General features: G+C 45.7%; 1 protein-coding gene across 8 annotated transcripts in view; it reads left to right on the top strand.

Moving 5' to 3' along the window:
- Window positions 1-17397, top strand: part of MANBAL (mannosidase beta like) — a 32509-nt gene that overhangs the window by 8365 nt on the left and 6747 nt on the right. For 6 of the 8 annotated variants that reach the window (XM_059038113.2, XM_059038112.2, XM_067012307.1 and 3 more), the window contains one exon: window positions 3544-3752. In XM_059038113.2, coding sequence (XP_058894096.1) covers window positions 3603-3752 — 150 coding nt within the window. In that variant the 5' untranslated portion in view covers window positions 3544-3602. The remainder of the gene's footprint in view (window positions 1-3543; window positions 3753-17397) is intronic. The other 2 variants (XM_067012309.1, XM_067012311.1) reach the window with 1 other exon arrangement.

Below are 17397 nucleotides of genomic sequence, written 5' to 3'. Positions count from 1 at the left end.
TTGTCCTTTTCTGTCAGGCTTATTTCATTTAGCATGTTTTCAAGGTTCATCCATGTAGCATGTATCAGAATTTCATTCATTTTAGTAGCTGATGTCCTTTGTCCTTTGTCTATACCACATTTTGTTTATCCATTCATCTGTTGATAGACTCTTGGTTGTTTCCATCTTCTGGCTATTGTGAATAGTGTAGCTGTGAACATTGGTGTACAAGTATCTGAGTCCATGCTTTGAGTTCTGTTGGGTATATACCTAGGGGTGGAATTGCTGGATCATATGGTAATTCTACGTTTAACTTTTTTAGAAATTGCCAAACTGTTTTCCAGTATGTCTTTTCACTCTCTTGATAATGCCCTTTGATGCACAAAAGTTTTTAATTCTGATGAAGTCCAATTTATTTTTTCTTTTGTTGCCTGTGGTTGGTGTCACATCTAAGAAGTCATTGCCAAATCCAATGTCGTGAAGACGCCTATGTTTTTTTCTATAAGTTTAATAGTTTTAGCTCATAAGTTTAGTTCTTTGATCCATTTTGAGTTAATTTTTGTATACGGTGTAAGATGAGGGTTCAGTTCATTCTTTTGCGTGTGGATATCCAGTTTTCCCAGTACTATTTCTTTTCTTTTTTTTTTTTTTTTGGCGGTATGCGGGCCTCTCACTGTTGTGGCCTCTCCCTTTGCAGAGTGTAGTCTCCGGCATGTGGAATCTTCCTGGACCGGGGCACGAACCTGTGTCCCCTGCATCGGCAGGCAGACTCTCAACCACTGCGCCACCAGGGAAGCTCCCCAGTACTATTTCTTGGCAAGACTATCCTTCCCCATTAGATTGTCTTGGCACCCTTGTTCAGAAATCAGTTGACTATATATGTGAGGATTTACTTCTGGGCTCTTTATTCCATTCCATTGGCCTAGATCCTTATGCCAGTATCACACTGTTTTGATTATTGAAGCTTTATACTAAGTTTTGAAATCAGAAAGTGAATCCTCCAGCTTAGTTCTTTTTCAGCATCAGATGAAATTAATAATTTATTTAACCCAGTATATTATTTCAACATGCAGTCAGTATAAAACACTGTTAATGAGATATTTTATTGATACATTCTGTTTTAAAAAATTAATTTATTTTTATTTTTATTTATTTTTGGCTGCGTTGGGTCTTTGTTGCCACACACGGGCTTTCTGTATTTGCGGCAAGCAGGGGCTACTCTTCATTGCGGTGCACAGGCTTCTCATTGCGGTGGCTTCTCTTGTTGTGGAGCATGGGCTCTAGGCATGTGGGCTTCAGTAGTTGTGGCACGCGGGCTCTAGAGTGCAGGCTCAGTAGTTGTGGCACACGGGCTTAGTTGCTCCATGGCATGTGGGATCTTCCCGGTCCAGGGCTCAAACCGGTTCGCCTGCATTGGCAGGCGGATTCTTTTTTTTTTTTTTGTGGTACGCGGGCCTCTCACTGTCGTGGCCTCTCCCGTTGCGGAGCACAGGCTCCGGACGCGCAGCCTCAGCGGCCATGGCTCACGGGCCCAGCCGCTCCGCGGCATGTGGGATCTTCCCGGACCGGGGCACGAACCCGTGACCCCTGCATCAGCAGGCGGATTCTCAACCACTGCGCCACCAGGGAAGCCCTGGCAGGCGGATTCTTAACCACTGCGCCACCAGGGAAGCCCTATTGATACATTCTTATGTTCATACTGTCTTCTAAATTGAGTGTGGACCTAACTGCACAGCCATCTCAGTTTGGACTAGCTGTGTTTCAACTCTCCATAGCCACATGTGGCTCAGGACCACCATATTGGACAGCTCAGATTTAGTGGAAAGTTGCCTTGTGGCACAGATCCCTGAAAACACAAAGGGCTTTGGAGTCAGGTGGGCCTGGTTCCCAAGTAAGTTTTCCCCTTTCTCATTGGGGTGGGCCAAAGGAAGCCACTCGTGGGTGCTGTGGTAGAGGGGGAGCAGTTCAGTCCTACCAGGGTAGGAGGAGGGCAGTAAGAAAGGCATGCTGTGGGGGTGGCACAAGCTCAGCCTTAGAGGTAGAGTAGGGGCTTCACCAAGTAGTCGTAATGGGTAAGGGCATTTTTTTTTTTAATTTAAATTTAAATTTTTTTTTTTTTTGCGGTACGTGGCCTCTCACTGCTGTGACCTCTCCCGCTGCGGAGCACAGGCTCCGGATACGCAGGCTCAGTGGCCATGGCTCACGGGCCCAGCCGCTCCGCGGCATGTGGGATCTTCCCGGACCGGGGCACGAACCCGCGTCCCCTGCATCGGCAGGCGGACCCCAAACCACTGCGCCACCAGGGAAGCCCGGGAAAGGGCATTCTTGGCAGAGTGTGCCACTTGGGTAGAGACCCAGGATTTGAAAGAGCTCGGTGCTCTTGGAGAATTACAGGCAGGTCTTTCAGCTCGACCAGGGTATTAGGAGTGGGGGACTCTGGTGAAGTGAGAGGCTAGAGAGGTGGGTTGAGGCCGGACCTGCCACCACTGGCCACCACTGCCCCTGTCGTCCATGTCCCCAGCATATCTTATTTGAGTTACTGGTAGTAGCTCCCTCACTGGTCTCCCTATGTCCACTCTGCATCCCTCCACCTCGCTTAAAATGTAAATCAGGGAATTCCCCAGTGGTCCAGTGGTTAGGACTCTGTGCTTCCACTGCCAGGGGCCCAGGTTCGGTCCCTGGTCGGGGAACTAAGATCCCACAAGCCAAGTGGCGTGGCCAAAAAAAAAAAAAAAAAAAAGTGTAAATCAGATTATGTCACTTTTCTGCCCAAAACCCTTCTGTGGCTTTACATTTTACTCAATCAAGTCAGAAGTGTTAGGGTCCTACAAGGTCAGTCGCCACTCCTTCTGATCTTACCTTCTTCTACTCTCCCTCCTGTATGCCTCTCTGGCCATTTTGGACTCCTATCCCTGCCCTGAGGCCTCTACACTTGTTTTTCTCTCTGCCTGGAGTATGCTTCCCTGAGATGCTCCACTGGCTCAGTCTCATACTTCCTATCTCTGTCACTTCATTGCTGTCTCTTCTTCAGAGAGGCCCTTCCTGTCACCTTATACAAAATAAAATGATATCCTTCTGAAGCTTTTTTCAAAACAGTTATCGCTAGATGGCATGTCCCATCTGGATGTGTTCTTTGTCCGCCTCTGTCCCTCTGTCCTGAGAGGTAGGCCCCGAGAGAGCAGGGATTTGTCTGTTTTACTCTTCAGTGCTTGGTGTTCAATAAGTATTTGTTGAATGAATGACTGGATGTATAAAAGAACAAATAAATAAAACCTGAAGCAGAGCAGGCCTTCAGCAAATGTATGTTGATTTGAGATTTTTGTTGAAATGTTTGCATTTATTTATTTATCTCCTGTAACTTCATTTTTGGAAAAATTTCAAACATACAAAAAAGTTGAAAGAATGGTCCAATGACTCTCCATATATCCTTCACTTAGGTTCAAGAATTGTTAACATTTCATCGCAGTTGCTTTATATATTCTTGCATGTATGTGGGTGTGTTTGTGGAAGTGGAACCATTTAAACGTCAGTTGTAGAAACATGACATTAACTCTTTGCATTTAGAAGTTGGCTCTGGAGAGTGGTGAATCGGAGGGGACCTCAGGCAGCAGGCAGCTGGGGCCATGGCCTCCGACCTGGACTTCTCCCCTCCCGAGGTGCCTGAACCCACATTCCTGGAGAACCTGCTGCGATATGGACTCTTCCTGGGGGCCATCTTCCAGCTCATCTGTGTACTGGCCATCATTGTACCCATTCCCAAGTCCCACGAGGCGGTGAGTCCTTCCCTGTGAGCCTCCGCTCCTCAGACTGGCTTCTAGGTACTGAAAATAGATATCACAGCTATGAAGACTAGCAGGGATTACGCGGGGTTTATTGATTTAGAGTGTCTCTAAATTCCCACCTGGTGGCATTGGGCCATATAGTTCATACCTTATTTGTTCACATGTGCGTTAAGCAGATTTTTATTTAGCACATACTTACTGTGTGTCAGACTCTGCTGAAAGATGTGGTGTGTGCCCTCAAGGAACTTCTAGTCTTTGGGAGAAGGGCAGATATGAAACAAATACACATGTTTCCCTGAGAAGTACAGAGTACTATGAGGGTGTATAACAAGGGGGAAGGACCTAATCTTACACTGGGGTAGGGGCTGGGTTGTTCCCCCTCCCCCAAGGAGAGGGAACTGTATGTGTAAGGACCCGAGGAATGAAGGAATTGTCTAGGAACTGAATGCAGGTGACTGTGGCCAGAGCACAGAAAGGACACGATGAGAACAGCTGGAGGAGTGGCAGGTCCCCAGGGCTTTTAAGGAAGAGAGTGACATGATCAGATTGGCTTTCTTGTTTTGACTCTTGTTCTATAGGTCTCTGTATTCTGTAGCTCTGTACCCTCCTTCCACCACCCCACTCCCAATTTTCTCACGACCTTGGTTTTCTGGAGAAAGCAGTTCATTGCCATCTGCCACATCCACATCCAGGATTTAGCTGATTGCTTCTCTGTGGTGTCATTTGACATGTTGCCTTATTCTCCATATCTCCTATCAACAAGATATTCAGTTTAGAGGCTTGATTCGATTCAGATCAAGTTACTTAGTGAGAACACCTCATAGCTAGTGCTGTGTACTTCTTATTCCATGTCATCAATCAGCACTTGGTGTCTGGTTGTCACACAGAGATTCTAAGATATCTGTGGGTTCAGGTGGTAATAGCTGATCCCTCTGTTATAAAATCTTCATTTTATAACTCTTTCACCTAAATGGTTTTAGCATCCACTGATCATTGCTTAGATCCATTATTTCCTTCGGCCTCTATTAGCTGGAATTCTTCAATGAAGAAGACCTTTTCCTCATCCCTATATGGTTACTTTGAAATGCTGTTCATAGTAAAAGGCAGGATAAATGCTTGGTTCTTTCCTTTTATTAGTGTTCGGAATAGTGAGTTTGGGCTCTAGCAACCTCCAATCTTGACCAATAAAAGCGTTGATTTTCAGTGGGAACCCCATCAAGTTGTATGAAATATTGTCTACCAAGGAAACCCATTAGAGACTCATTGCCTAGGGTTTTATTGGGGACAGGTCACATAAGTACCCTCTGCCTAGCACAAACCAAAATTCCAGACTTCCAGCAAGAAAGCAGGTATTCAGCATAAACCATATTGTTTCCACAAACAGGTTAGGCATAGTGAGCCATTATTTTTTTTTTAGATTTTTTTTTTATGTGGACCATTTTTAAAGTCTTTATTGAATTTGTTACAGTATAGCTTCTGTTTTATGTTTTGGTTTTTTGGCCACAAGGCATGTCGGATCTTAGCTCCCTGACCAGGGATCGAACCCACACCCCCTGCATTGGAAGGCGAAGTCTTAACCACTGGACTGCCAGGGAAGTCCCATAGTGAACCATTCTTAACAGTTCTGGGAATTGTGGGAACCACCCAAAATCCAGTTTCCCAGATGCTAGCCAAAGGCCAGCCGTGCAAGCTGACTTTTCTAAGGATAGCTGTTTTCTTTTCTTTCTTTCTTTTTAATGTAAACTCTATGCTGCACATCTACAGCATACTTATTACAGTTTTCAAATAATTATGTATTTTTTTCTCTATTAACAATAAGACTCAGTGAAATTTATGATTTATTTGTGGTTCTTTTTGAGCCCCCAAATATGTCCCATAATTCAGAGTACTATGTTTAGTATAGGCTTTTCTTCACATAAATATACTCCCACCATGACATACATTAATTTGGCTCAATTTGTTTTTAATTTTTAGAGGTTTTTCCTTTTGACTTAATTTAAAAATTATATAAAATTTTTATATACAACATTTCCCAAAGTTAAAACTACATAACAGGATAGAGTCACAGAAGTTTCCTTTAATCTCAATATCTGCCACCCTTTTCCCTTTCTCGCTTGATAGGCAACCATTTTTATTTTGATTTATCCCTCCTTTGTTTCTTTTCGAAGAAGTACGCAAATGGATATGTGTGCCTGATATTTATTTATTCATTTATTTTCTCCCTTTGATGCACAAAAGATAGCATCCTACTAAACACAGTTTTACATGTTTCTTTTTTTACTTAACAATATACAATATATTCTGAAGATACCTATCTTGGAGATGACTATGTCCCAGAGATCCTGCTGCTGTAACTGGGAGGAACCCTGGCAAAGGGGCAGGCTTGGGGTGGGGATGGGGAAAGAGCATGCTGGGTTCAGTTTTAAACAGGTGCTTTAAGATGTCCAGGTGATTCTGTCAAGTAGGTAGTTGCATCTGCCGGTCTGTATCAGGAGGAGGGTCTGTGCTGAATGTTGATCAACATTCGAGAGTCAATAAGATTTAATTAAAACCATGGGAGAGGATGAGGTCTCTTAAAAGGGAATGTGGAGTAAGATGGGTAGAGCCTTGAGGAGCTCCAGCATTCAGGGAACCAGCAGGGAGGAACAGCCAGCAAAGGTGGGGAAAACCTTGATGAACATAGATAGGCACGTGGGCGCTGGATTGTTCTGTTCATCTACATTTCTCATTTTGGGGTTTTGAGAAGGAGGTCGTGATTGGAGTTTTTCTGCCCACAATTGTATCACACTCTAAAGATGTAATCCTTGTGCTCTGTGGCTCTGTCCTCACAGATGCAGCATGCTGCTGGGCATTATAAATAACAAACATTTTTATCGTCATTGGCCACTGATGAAGCCTGCCAAGAGTCCTGAGGGAGGGAGGTGGTGAATGTTCTTGTTTTACAGGCAGAGATGTAGTCAGAGGTGTGTGGCCGTACGGAGAGCCACAGCTCACCTCCTGTTGTATTCTTAACCCTTTGAGGCTAGCCATAGAGGCCCAGGTCCATTTATCAAACTTTCAGAAAAAGGGGTGCCCTTTACTGATCTCTGAGGATTTTAGTGACATCTTAGGTTGAGGTCTTTCAAGGCAGGGTGTTGACAAAGTGCTCCACAGTATGCTTCCCTCCCTCTCCACCCCCCATCCATCTCTGCCGTTTAGACATTTAGAGGTTAATTTTGGACAACAACTTCATCTTTTATTATTTTTTTATTATTACTTTTTTACTGAAGTATAGGTGATGTACAATATTATATAAGTTACAGGAGTACAACATAGTGATTCACAGTGTTTAAAGGTTATACTCCATTTATAGTTGTTATAAAATATTGGCTATATTCCCTGTGTTGTACAATATATCCTTGTAGCTTATTTATTTTATACATAATAGTTTGTACTTCTTAATCCCCTACCCTTAACTTGCCCCTCCCTTCTTCCCTCTTCCTACTGGTAACTTCTAGTTTGTTCTCTATATCTGTGGGTCTGCTACTTTTCTGTTATATTCACCAGTTTGTTTTATTTTTTAGATTCCATATATAAGTGATATCATATAGTATTTGTCTTTCTCTGTCTGACGTACTTCAATTAGCGAAATACCCTCCAGTTCTGTGCATGTTGTTGTGAATGGCAAAATTTCATTCTTTCTCATGGCTGAGTAGTATTCCATCATATATATTTTATAGACCACATCTTTATCCATTCATCTATTGATGGACAGTTAGGTTGCTTCCATATGTTGGCAATTGTAAATAATACTACTATGAACACTGGGGTGCATGTGTCTTTTCAAATTAATGTTTTGGTTTTTTTTTTTTGATATATACCCAGGAGTGACATTGCTGGGTTGTATGGTAGTTTTGTTTTCATTTTTTTGAGAAAACCTCCATACTGTTTTCCACAGTGGCCAATTTACATTTCCACAGAGAGTGTACAAGTGTTCCCATTTCTCCACGTCCTTGCCAACATTTGTCATTTGTGTCCTTTTTTTTTTTCTTCTTTGGGTGTGTGTTCTTTTTGATGATAGCCATTCTGACAGGTGTGAGGTGATATCTCATTGAGGTTTTGATTTGCATTTCTGTGACGATTAGTGATGTTGAGCATCTTTTTTTTTTTTTTTTTTTTTTTTGTGGTACACGGGCCTCTCACTGTTGTGGCCTCTCCCTTTGCGGAGCACAGGCTCGGGACGTGCAGGCTCAGCGGCCATGGCTCACGGGCCCAGCCGCTCCGCGGCATGTGGGATCTTCCCAGACCGGGGCACGAACCCGTGTCCCCTGCATCGGCAGGCGGACTCTCAACCACTGCGCCACCAGGGAAGCCCTTGAGCATCTTTTCATGTGTCTGTTAGCCATCTGCATGTCCTCTTTGGAAAAACGTGCCCATTTTTTAATCAGGTTATTTTGTTGATGTTGAGTTGTATGAGCTGTTTATATATTTTGGATATTAACCCCTTATTGGTTATATCATTTGCAAATATTTTCTCCCATTCAGTAGGTTGTCTTTTCATTTTGTTGATGGTTTCCTTTGCTGTGCAAAAGCTTTTAAGTTTAATTAGGTCTCATTTGTTTATTTTTGCTTTTATTTCCTTTGCTTTAAGAGACAGATGTAGAAAAATATTGCTATAATTTATGTCAAAGAATGTTCTGCCTGTGTTTTCCTCTAGAAGTTTTACAGTTTCCAATGGTACATTTAGGTCTTTCAGCCATTTTTAGTTTATTTTTGTATATGGAGTTAGAGAATGCTCTAATTTCATTCTTTTAAATGTAGCTGCCCAGTTTTCCCAGCAGCATTTATTGAAGAAATTGTCTTGTCTCCTGTATATATTCTTGCCTCCTATGTTGTAAATTAATTGACCATAAGAGTGTGGGTTTATTTCTAGGGTGTCTGTTCTGTTCCATTGATCTATGTGGCTCTTTTTGTGCCATTACCACACTGTTTTGATTACTGCAGTTTTGTAGTATAGTCTGAAGTCAGGGAATGTGATTCCTCCAGCTCTGTTCTTTTTTCTCAAGGTTGTTTTGGCTGTTTGGGGTCTTTTGTGTTGCCATGCAAGTTTTAAAATTATTTGTTCTAGTTCTGTGAAAAATGCCCTTGGTAGTTTGATTTCATTGATTCTATAGATTGCCTTGGGTAATATGATCATTTTAACAATATTAATTCTTCCAATCCAAGAGCATGGGATATCTTTCCATCAGTTTGTGTCATCTTCCATCTCTTTTATCAGTATCTTATAGTTTTCCAAGTACAGGTCTTTTACCTCCTTAGGTAGGTTTATTCTTAGATACTTTATTCTTTTTGATGTGATGGGAAATGGGATAACAATCCTTAATTTCTCTTTCTGATACTTCATTGTTAGTGTATAGAAATACAACAGATTTCTGTGTATTAATTTTGTATCCTGCAACTTTATCAGATTCATTGATGAGCTCTAGCAGTTTTCTGGTGGTGTCCTTAGGATTTTCTATCTATAGTATCATGTCATCTGCAAACAGTGACAGTTTTACTTCTTCTTTTCCAATGTGGATTCCTTTTATTTCTTTTTCTATTCTGATTGCTGTGGCTAGGACTTCAATACTATGTTGGATAAAAGTGGGAGAGTGGGCATCAGTGTCTTGTTCCTGATCTTAGAGGAAATGCTTTCAGCTTTTCACCATTGAGTATGACATTAGCTGTGGGTTTGTCATATATGGCCTTTATGAGGTTGAGTTATGTTCCCTCTGTGCCCACTTTCTGGAGAGTTTTTTTATCGTATATGGATGTTGAATTTTGTCAAAAGCTTTCTCTGCATCTATTGAGATGATCATATGGTTTTTCTCCTACAATTTGTTAATATGGTGTATCACATTGATTGATTTGCAGATATTGAAAAATCCTTGCATCCCTGGGATAAATCCCACTTGATCATGGTGTATGATGCTTTTAATGTATTGTTGGATTCGGTTTGCTAATATTTTGTTGAGGATTTTTGCATCTATGTTCATCAGTGATATTGGCCTGTAATTTTCTTTATTTGTGATATCTTTGTCTGGTTTTGGTATCAACAACCTCATCTTTTAAAATATAAGTATGGTACAGAATATCTCATTTTCATTTATCTTGAAGTTTAGAGGAGTAAGGCTAACACAGGTGAATTGTCTTTGTAACTGAAGGTTACTATATTACATTTTTTGGTTTTTGTTTCTGTTTTTGTTTGTTAGTTTTTCAATGGATCAGTAGCAAAAAATACAGTACCATTAATTTAACTTTTTATTGATGCACCACGCCAGCAAATGGTCCTCAATTATTTAGGGATTCTACTGCCAGCTTTCCTCTGCATGCCCCCATAAGGCAGCCTTTTCTCACTCTCTGAACTATTAAATAAATGGAAAGGAAAAACAGTATTCTGTGTGTATAAACAGTCTTACAAAGAGAGGGTGAGTGCTAAGACTGTGCTTAGAGGTTGTGCTTAGTAGCAAGCTGGGATTTGGAATTTGGATGGGGAGGGAAAAAGAAAGGGATTTTAACTTGGGGCTGGGGAGCTCTTATGGCAGAGGGGGACAGCTGTGGGGACTCTAGGCAGCCTAAGGGCAGGAAGGAGGTCCCTGAAAGTGGAAGGTGGCAAGGAGGTGGGAGGAGGTGGACCCAGAGAACAATCTTGCTCTCTGTCACTTCACTTAGGACAAAATCACCCCTCTTGCTTAGCCTAGAGAAGCAAGGTTTATTAGTGGCTTTTTGGGTCAGAAGATAATATTTTTGGCTCCAGATGATGGGAAAGGCTTTGAAAAGCAAAAGAATGTCTTTCCTGTTGTTCTAGTGAGCTGATTTTTTGCAACTAGTTTATGACTTCAGTATTTCAATACTTAGCAGATTATTTGAAAGCTCTTTTGGGGGTAATCAGGGAGGAAAAAAGGGAACACATGGAAATGCTTCCCACCCCACCCCCTTTCTTTTCCATAGTAGGAGCAAGAACTAATTCATAAAATTAAAACCAAAGTTCCTAGAATCCTAAGCCAAATGAGAACATTTTCTCATTGACACCTCATTAAACTAAGACCCGAGAAGAACATTTGTTTGAGCCTGATTGAGGCCTGGGTCACACTTAATCCCAACATTTTCTTGTAGGCCAGGTTCTAAAATATAAGAAGGTAGATCCTTGTACCGTTTCTGTCTATTCCAGGATGCAGCTGTGTTTCATCTCTCATGCCCAGTCTGATTGTTTGTATGGTGGCCATGGTGGAAAGGATTCTGGGGCTGCTTCTAGGCTCCAGAGTAAAGAAATTATTCATTGATGTCTGCCTTGAGCAAGGGACTGGGGAGTGGTAGCGTGAATTGCCTGTCCTTGGGCTGGTGCATGATTCTCTATCTGACTGCACCCACCTGGGGAATTTTCAAAGGCCTGGGCTGTACCTATAGAGATTCTGATTCAGTTGTTCTCTGAAGCCTTGGATCACTGTTTTCTTAAAGTGCCCAGGTGATTCTGTTATGTAGCCACTGGTCTGGTCCTTAGACCGTTTCCCTGAAGCACAAACCAATTTGGGGAGGACAGGAGGTGTTCAGTTCTACGTGTGTTAAGTTTGTAATAATAGCATGACATCCAAATGGGAAAGAAAGAGCCAGTGAGAATTGGGGGAGGGAGACCTGGGAATTATTTTAACCAACATAGTATTATTTCTTGAAACGCTAAGAATGAGTTGCTAAGCTTTTCAAGGGAAATGAAGATTCAGGGAAGACCTGAACTTGGGGCATGCCCAGCCTTGAGGTAGTTTCTGTGCAATGTAGAGGTACTGAAAAGATGCGGGTGCTCTCCCAGAGCAGGGATGCAGCTGGGCCTCTGGCAGGAGCGGGCACCAGGGGCCCCATCATTCACTGCCTGCGCGCCCTCTGCCTCCCCTTCTGCTCATCTCCTGTCTCTCACTTCTCTTGCCCTGCGTCCCCTGCTCACTGTCCCTGGGGTAAGATGAAACATGGCCACTAACAGCTCCCAAAGTTTACATCTTTCAGCAGCAGCATCTGGAGGCTGCCTTTCTGCTTGGTCCCAGTTCCAAATTCCCTAGAGAAGGAACTGTAGCTGACCCAGCTTGGGACTGCTATGGCCAGTGTAGGGGAGGGGAGCATCCTGTGGTGTGACCTCTAGGGGTGGAGGGGAAGGTCATTTCCCAAAGGAACAGGAGTGCTGTGCAGACAAAGCTGGGAGTCTCCATTCCTTTCGCTCTCTTGGAGATGGGCAGACTAGGGGGCAGAGGGCTAGGGGACTGTGGTCTCCCTGAAAACCCCCGAGTGGTTCAAGGAGGGCACAGAGATTGGGCAGCAATGGCTGAGTGATGGAGGAACGGCTGCTCAATGTGATAATGATGCTGTGTTCAGGCTGCTCTTCTTCAAAGTTTGGTTTCAGGAGAACTAAGTTCTTACTAGGGAGTTCCCAGATCCCTAGGGCATCCCTAGATAAAGACTGCAGAAGTCTGTGAGCTCCCTGCAGTTGTGTGCAAAAATGTGATGTTTTCATGCTTAGGCACATTTTCTGGGAAGGTAGTCTATTGCTTTTCTCAAAGTGGAGAGTAGCAATTTTAATGAGGTGGGAGCCAAATTCCAGGAGTTGAAAGAGTAGGTAGTGAGGAAGTAAAGGTCGGGAGCCCTTCTACCCCTTCCCCACAGCCTACCTGAGCTTCCTTCCAAGCCTCTTTTGTATCTTTTTCTGCCCAGAATGTTGATCCAGTCAATGCTGTGCAAGTGGGTGTTGACTTTTAGTGCAGTGACTCATGTAGCAGGTAGTATCATCGGGCAATTAGTCGTTCCTAGTAGTTTAAATGTTGACTATTCTCATGTCTTCATATGTTTATGTCACATCTGCCCAGCCAGATGCCAGCCCCTGGGCAGGTACCTTCACTTCCACCCCACCGTCTTTGCGTGATTGCCTCAGTCTCTTCTGTTGAAAGCTCAGAAACTGGGTTCCATCAGTTTCCTTAGAAAGAGACTGTTTTGGCTCTTAGAACTGGGAATTTCAAGGCACACCTGGGTTCAGAAGCTCGCAAGGTCCTCAGGGCTCTGCCTGTCTCTCCATCTCCTGGCTCTCTAGGAGTGTTGGGTTTGTTCTGAGGCCCTTGCCACGTGTCAGGAGGATACAGCAGCCCCAGTCTGTGTCCTTGTCGCTCATGATTTACAAGCAAGAGAAGCCATTTCTCTGCCTATGCTTACTTTCCAGATCTCATGGAAGGCCTCTGCTTGGCTCTGGCTTGGCCACATGTCTGTACTTTGCCCCATAGGTGGGAAGGGACATTGGGTCCATTTCTGGCCAGGCCACATTTAACTGGCCACACCTGTGGTCACAGTGACTCAGAGTCCCCGAGAACCTCATGGGACAAGGAAAGGGCATGGCACTCATGGAGAGTGGGTGCTGGGCAAACAAAGACAGCTGATGCCCAGCACTGTGATCTGGCAGAGAAGAGCTGACCAGAATTGATGGCAGGAGTGGTGGCTTTCTATGTGATGCCCACATAGACTTCACTGTCAACCAGAAAGCCCTGCAGTGTTTGGAGCCCTGAAAGGGATGGAGCCTTCCTGGGGGCAACGGGGCAGTGGCCTAGATGTTCAGGGGGTCTTGATTTTAAACTAGACCCCCTATTGCCAGCGAAGGCTGCCGTAGTAAATTAACTTGGGCAGGTGTACACCCATTCTCAACACCTCAGGAGACAGTCTCGCAGCACCAACTTTGCAGTTCTGCCCTGTGTTTTTTTTTTTAAGCTTGGGAGGCGTTTGTAGTTGAATTGGGCGGCAGGGTGTTTTTTGCTTAACAAGCAGTTCTTGAGAGACTGCTGTGCAGTGGGCAGGGGGAGGTCTAAACATGGTCTCGAGATGTGTACCGGCTCATGGAAGAGACGGCGGAATACACACGGAGCCGCAGACCAGCCGGTGGGCAGGGTCTGCGGTGGTGCTGAATCGTGTCTGGAATGAGCTCCCCGGGCTGTTCTCTCTAATCACAGTTCTCCTTGCCTGCCAAGCGCATCCTGGACTCTGTCTCTGTTCGCCTTGTGGAGCCCACATGGATGGCCTCCCCCGCTTGGTTTCAGCTCGTCCTGTCCTCCTCTCAAGGCCAGTGCTAGTCCCAGCCCCACAAGGTCTCCCTGCCCCCACCCTGCCCAGGGCCTCGGGCAAGTGCATGCAGCAGGATGAGCCAGAGCTTCAGCACTGGGTGCCTTCCCCTCCCCGAGCCCGTGTCCCAAGCTAGAATAGGAGGGCATTCATGCCCGACCCACGCCATTCTTGAGGATCAAGTGAGGCAAGGTGCGTGAGGCTACCTGAACATAATAGCACGGCGGTCTTCTTTCCCTGGACCATTTTAGAGGAGAGAAGAGTTTCAGTCTGTGTAGAATGACATATTGTCCTGATTTATTGGACTAAATACACACTGAACTGTATAGTGGAAATCATAAAATTCTGTGTGCTTTCCCTGCTGGAAGAGATTTGATGCATTGTAGCACAGATTCGATTATTTGAATCTGATGAATAGCAGCAATTTTCTGGCCTTGTAAGTGGCTGTGGAGCTGCTTCATTATTGATGAGGCCTGTGTCACAGAGGACACCTCCACAGACCCAGGAACCACCTGGTGGGGTGGGGAGTGGGGGGTGGTTTCTTTTACTCCCCAAAGTGAGATTGCTGAGGGAACTGAAAATTTGCTTCAGAGGAAGTGCGATTGAAAGGTGAGGCTGTAGTGTTCAGGGTCTGCCGTCTGCCTGGCTTGTACCAGCAGTGTGCATTTGAAGAGAAATTAAGTCAGCCATTTATTGAGTCATTCTTACCAGCTAAGAATTAGAAGCTACAGCTCTGTGTGGCTAGGACCCCAGCATCCAAATCATGTGCGTAACAGCTGCCTTTGCTTCCCTGTCCCTTGAGAGGAAGGTGGATATGCCCCATTGGGTTAGTTGGTATGTCTTGGTGAACCTCAGTTTCCTTGCCTATAAGATGGGGCTCACGGAGATGGGCTTACCAGGGTGATGGGAGTCTGAGCAGCTGATGTTTGTGAAGCATCCACTTGGTGCACATCATGAAGTGTGCATCCTTTCCTTCATTACCCTGCACTGCCTGGCACAGAGGCTGCATGCACTGGGCACAGGTGGATTGGTGACAGGTGCTGAGCACCTTTGCAGAGGATGAAAGAGAACAGAGCATCTGGGAGATACTGGCTGGCCAGTAGCCCAAAAGTGACAGGGTGGGCTGCATGAGAGGGCATGCCCGGGGACAGGGCCAAGGCTGCAGTGGAATAGCTCTGGAGGCCACTCGGGGGTTCTTGGAATCTGATTTATACAAATAGGGACACATGGAGGCTCTTGGAATCTGTCTTATACCAAGAGGGAACCAGCAACACGTTTAAAGCAGAAAACAGACTGGTCAGGACTGTCGTTTTAGGAGAATAGGCTCTGAAAGCAGTGTGGTGGGTGGTGAGGAAAACCTTGGGAGGGGGAGACAAGAGACGGGGGGCTCTGAACCGGCTCAGGAGTGTGTGTCCAGAGGGGGACCGGGCGGAGTTGAGAGCCGCATGGAAAGCAGAGTGGACCGGCCACAGGGACAGATCACATGTGGAGGCACACGGGGAATGGCGAGAACTCAGAAATGGCTCGGCGGTGTCTAGCTTGGGTAACTGGGTGGGTGACGATGCCAGAAACTGAGCTGGGGGAGAGAGGCGGAGGTCTGGGGTGAGGAGGAGACAGATAATGCGCTCAGATGACTCAGTGACCGTACTCTGTCCACGCGCCCACAAAGAGCTGCTCTCAACTGTAGGAGCACAGCCTGACTCCGAGGAGTGCTAACCCACTTCCCTGACTCCTGCCACAAGCAAAGGGGTTCTGAACGACCCATCAGCAGGATCCGGAACAAACTGTTACTGTCATTCCACAGTCACCTGTGTTTCCAGGCGCTGCTAACTAGGGAGAAAGTAGATGTCACAGTTAACTCTAATTCTTGGTTGCCATCAGCGCCGAGGTCCCTAGGAAACCCAGGAGAGGCTATACCATACAGCCACTGAGAGCTTAGGTTCATCCTGGCCCTGCCGCTCTCCCCCTGAGACCTTAGGCAGGTCACATAACCTCTCTGAGTGTCTCTTCTTTCATCTATCAAATGGGGCTCATTATGGCACTTTGTGAGGCAAAAATAAGATATATCCAGGCTTCAGAACACAGGGCTTGGCATGTTGTAAATAATATTAGCAGCCATTGTGGCTGTTATTATTAGTATTCTTATTGGTGGCTATATCTAGCCATGCTTTAGGGTATGAATATTGGGTTTAAAATCTGCTTGTGTCCTCTCTACTTATGGGAAAAGCGAGGCTTAGTCTAAAGTGTTACATCTTCATGATGATGAACAGCAGTGAAGTTCCCATGCTTATGGGAGATCTTGTGTTTTCTTTCATTTCATTCATTCATTCAGGAACAACTGAAACCGTCCAAGGACTAGTAGGGGAGACCATCATGAGCACATGTAGCTTTGGTAAAATGAGTGGCATTGTAAGGTTCCTGGGTGCCTGGGGCGTAGGGGTGGAGGACGGGATGCACCTGCTGGAGGAAGAGGAGCAGAGGAGGAAGGCTAGACAGTGAGTACCAGCCCTTGGGCTGGGCCAAACCATGGGGAAAGGTTTACTGGATGGCCAAGGAAGGAAGGGTGCTCCTCTTGTTTAGGGGTGAGCAGCAGAAGCCCTGGGGCCTGGCCCAGTGTTGGGGGTGGAGGGGAGCCCAGGGGAGGCTGGAGAGGTGGTTTCCTCAAGCTGCCATTTCAGGAGCAGGACATGAGACTGAGGGTGATGGGAGCCACTGGAAGGTGTAAGGTGGGGGGTCTGCATTTTAGAAAAATTATTTTGGCAGGTGCACAAGGCATGGCATAGAGAGAGCAGGGAGGCTGGTTGGCAGTGGGGGAACTGAAGTAGGGCCTTTGATGCTCAAGAGAGTGGCCAGGTCAAGGTGGAGGAGGTCTAATCAGCAGGACTTGGTGACTGATTTGACGGAGGGGAGGAGGGGAGGGTGGGGTTGCCAGGACTCTGGTTGCTATGACCATGGGTGGGGAGGAGGGCCAGGCCAGATGGAGACGGGGCCATGCTCTGTCTGGGACAGCTGAGTTGCAGGTGCCTGGGAGGTGCCAGTTCCCGTCATCTGACAGACAGCTGGGTCAGGAGAGAGGTCTGGGAGGTGACAGAAAGGATGAGGTGAATGAGAGAAGGTCTGTGGCGTAAGGGAAGTAAGGGAAGCACTGGGGACACAGCTGGGCGTCCTCATCTCTGGATTCTGAACTGGCCCCACTGAAACCAGAGGAGGCGCCCAGCTTGAGCTCAGAGGGGGGCTCCATCCGCGGAGATCCTGGTGGAGATCGTGGTGGTGGGCCTCGGCAAGTTCCCTGTGCATAAACCCTTTGTCTAATCAGGCCCTGTTTGCCTAGGGCATGCAGGGACTGACTGGTTTCCACTGGCCGCACAGGTACTGTGCTGGGGCTGGTTTCCAGCTCCCAAAGTCTGCAAAGGCATTGTGCCCTGTGGGGTTTGCCTTAAACAGTAGCCTTCCTGCTGGGCTCTGCAGCCGTCAGCCTGTGCACTTGACACACTGGCTCCTCTGAGGTTTTGTTTTGTCTGTTTGTTTTTCTAATGGG

This window comes from Kogia breviceps, chromosome 14 (genome assembly GCF_026419965.1).
Source record: "Kogia breviceps isolate mKogBre1 chromosome 14, mKogBre1 haplotype 1, whole genome shotgun sequence".
Taxonomy (NCBI): Eukaryota; Metazoa; Chordata; class Mammalia; order Artiodactyla; family Physeteridae; genus Kogia; species Kogia breviceps.
The sequence above is the reverse complement of the archived record's forward strand: the minus strand, read 5'-3'. Positions and strand labels throughout refer to the sequence as shown.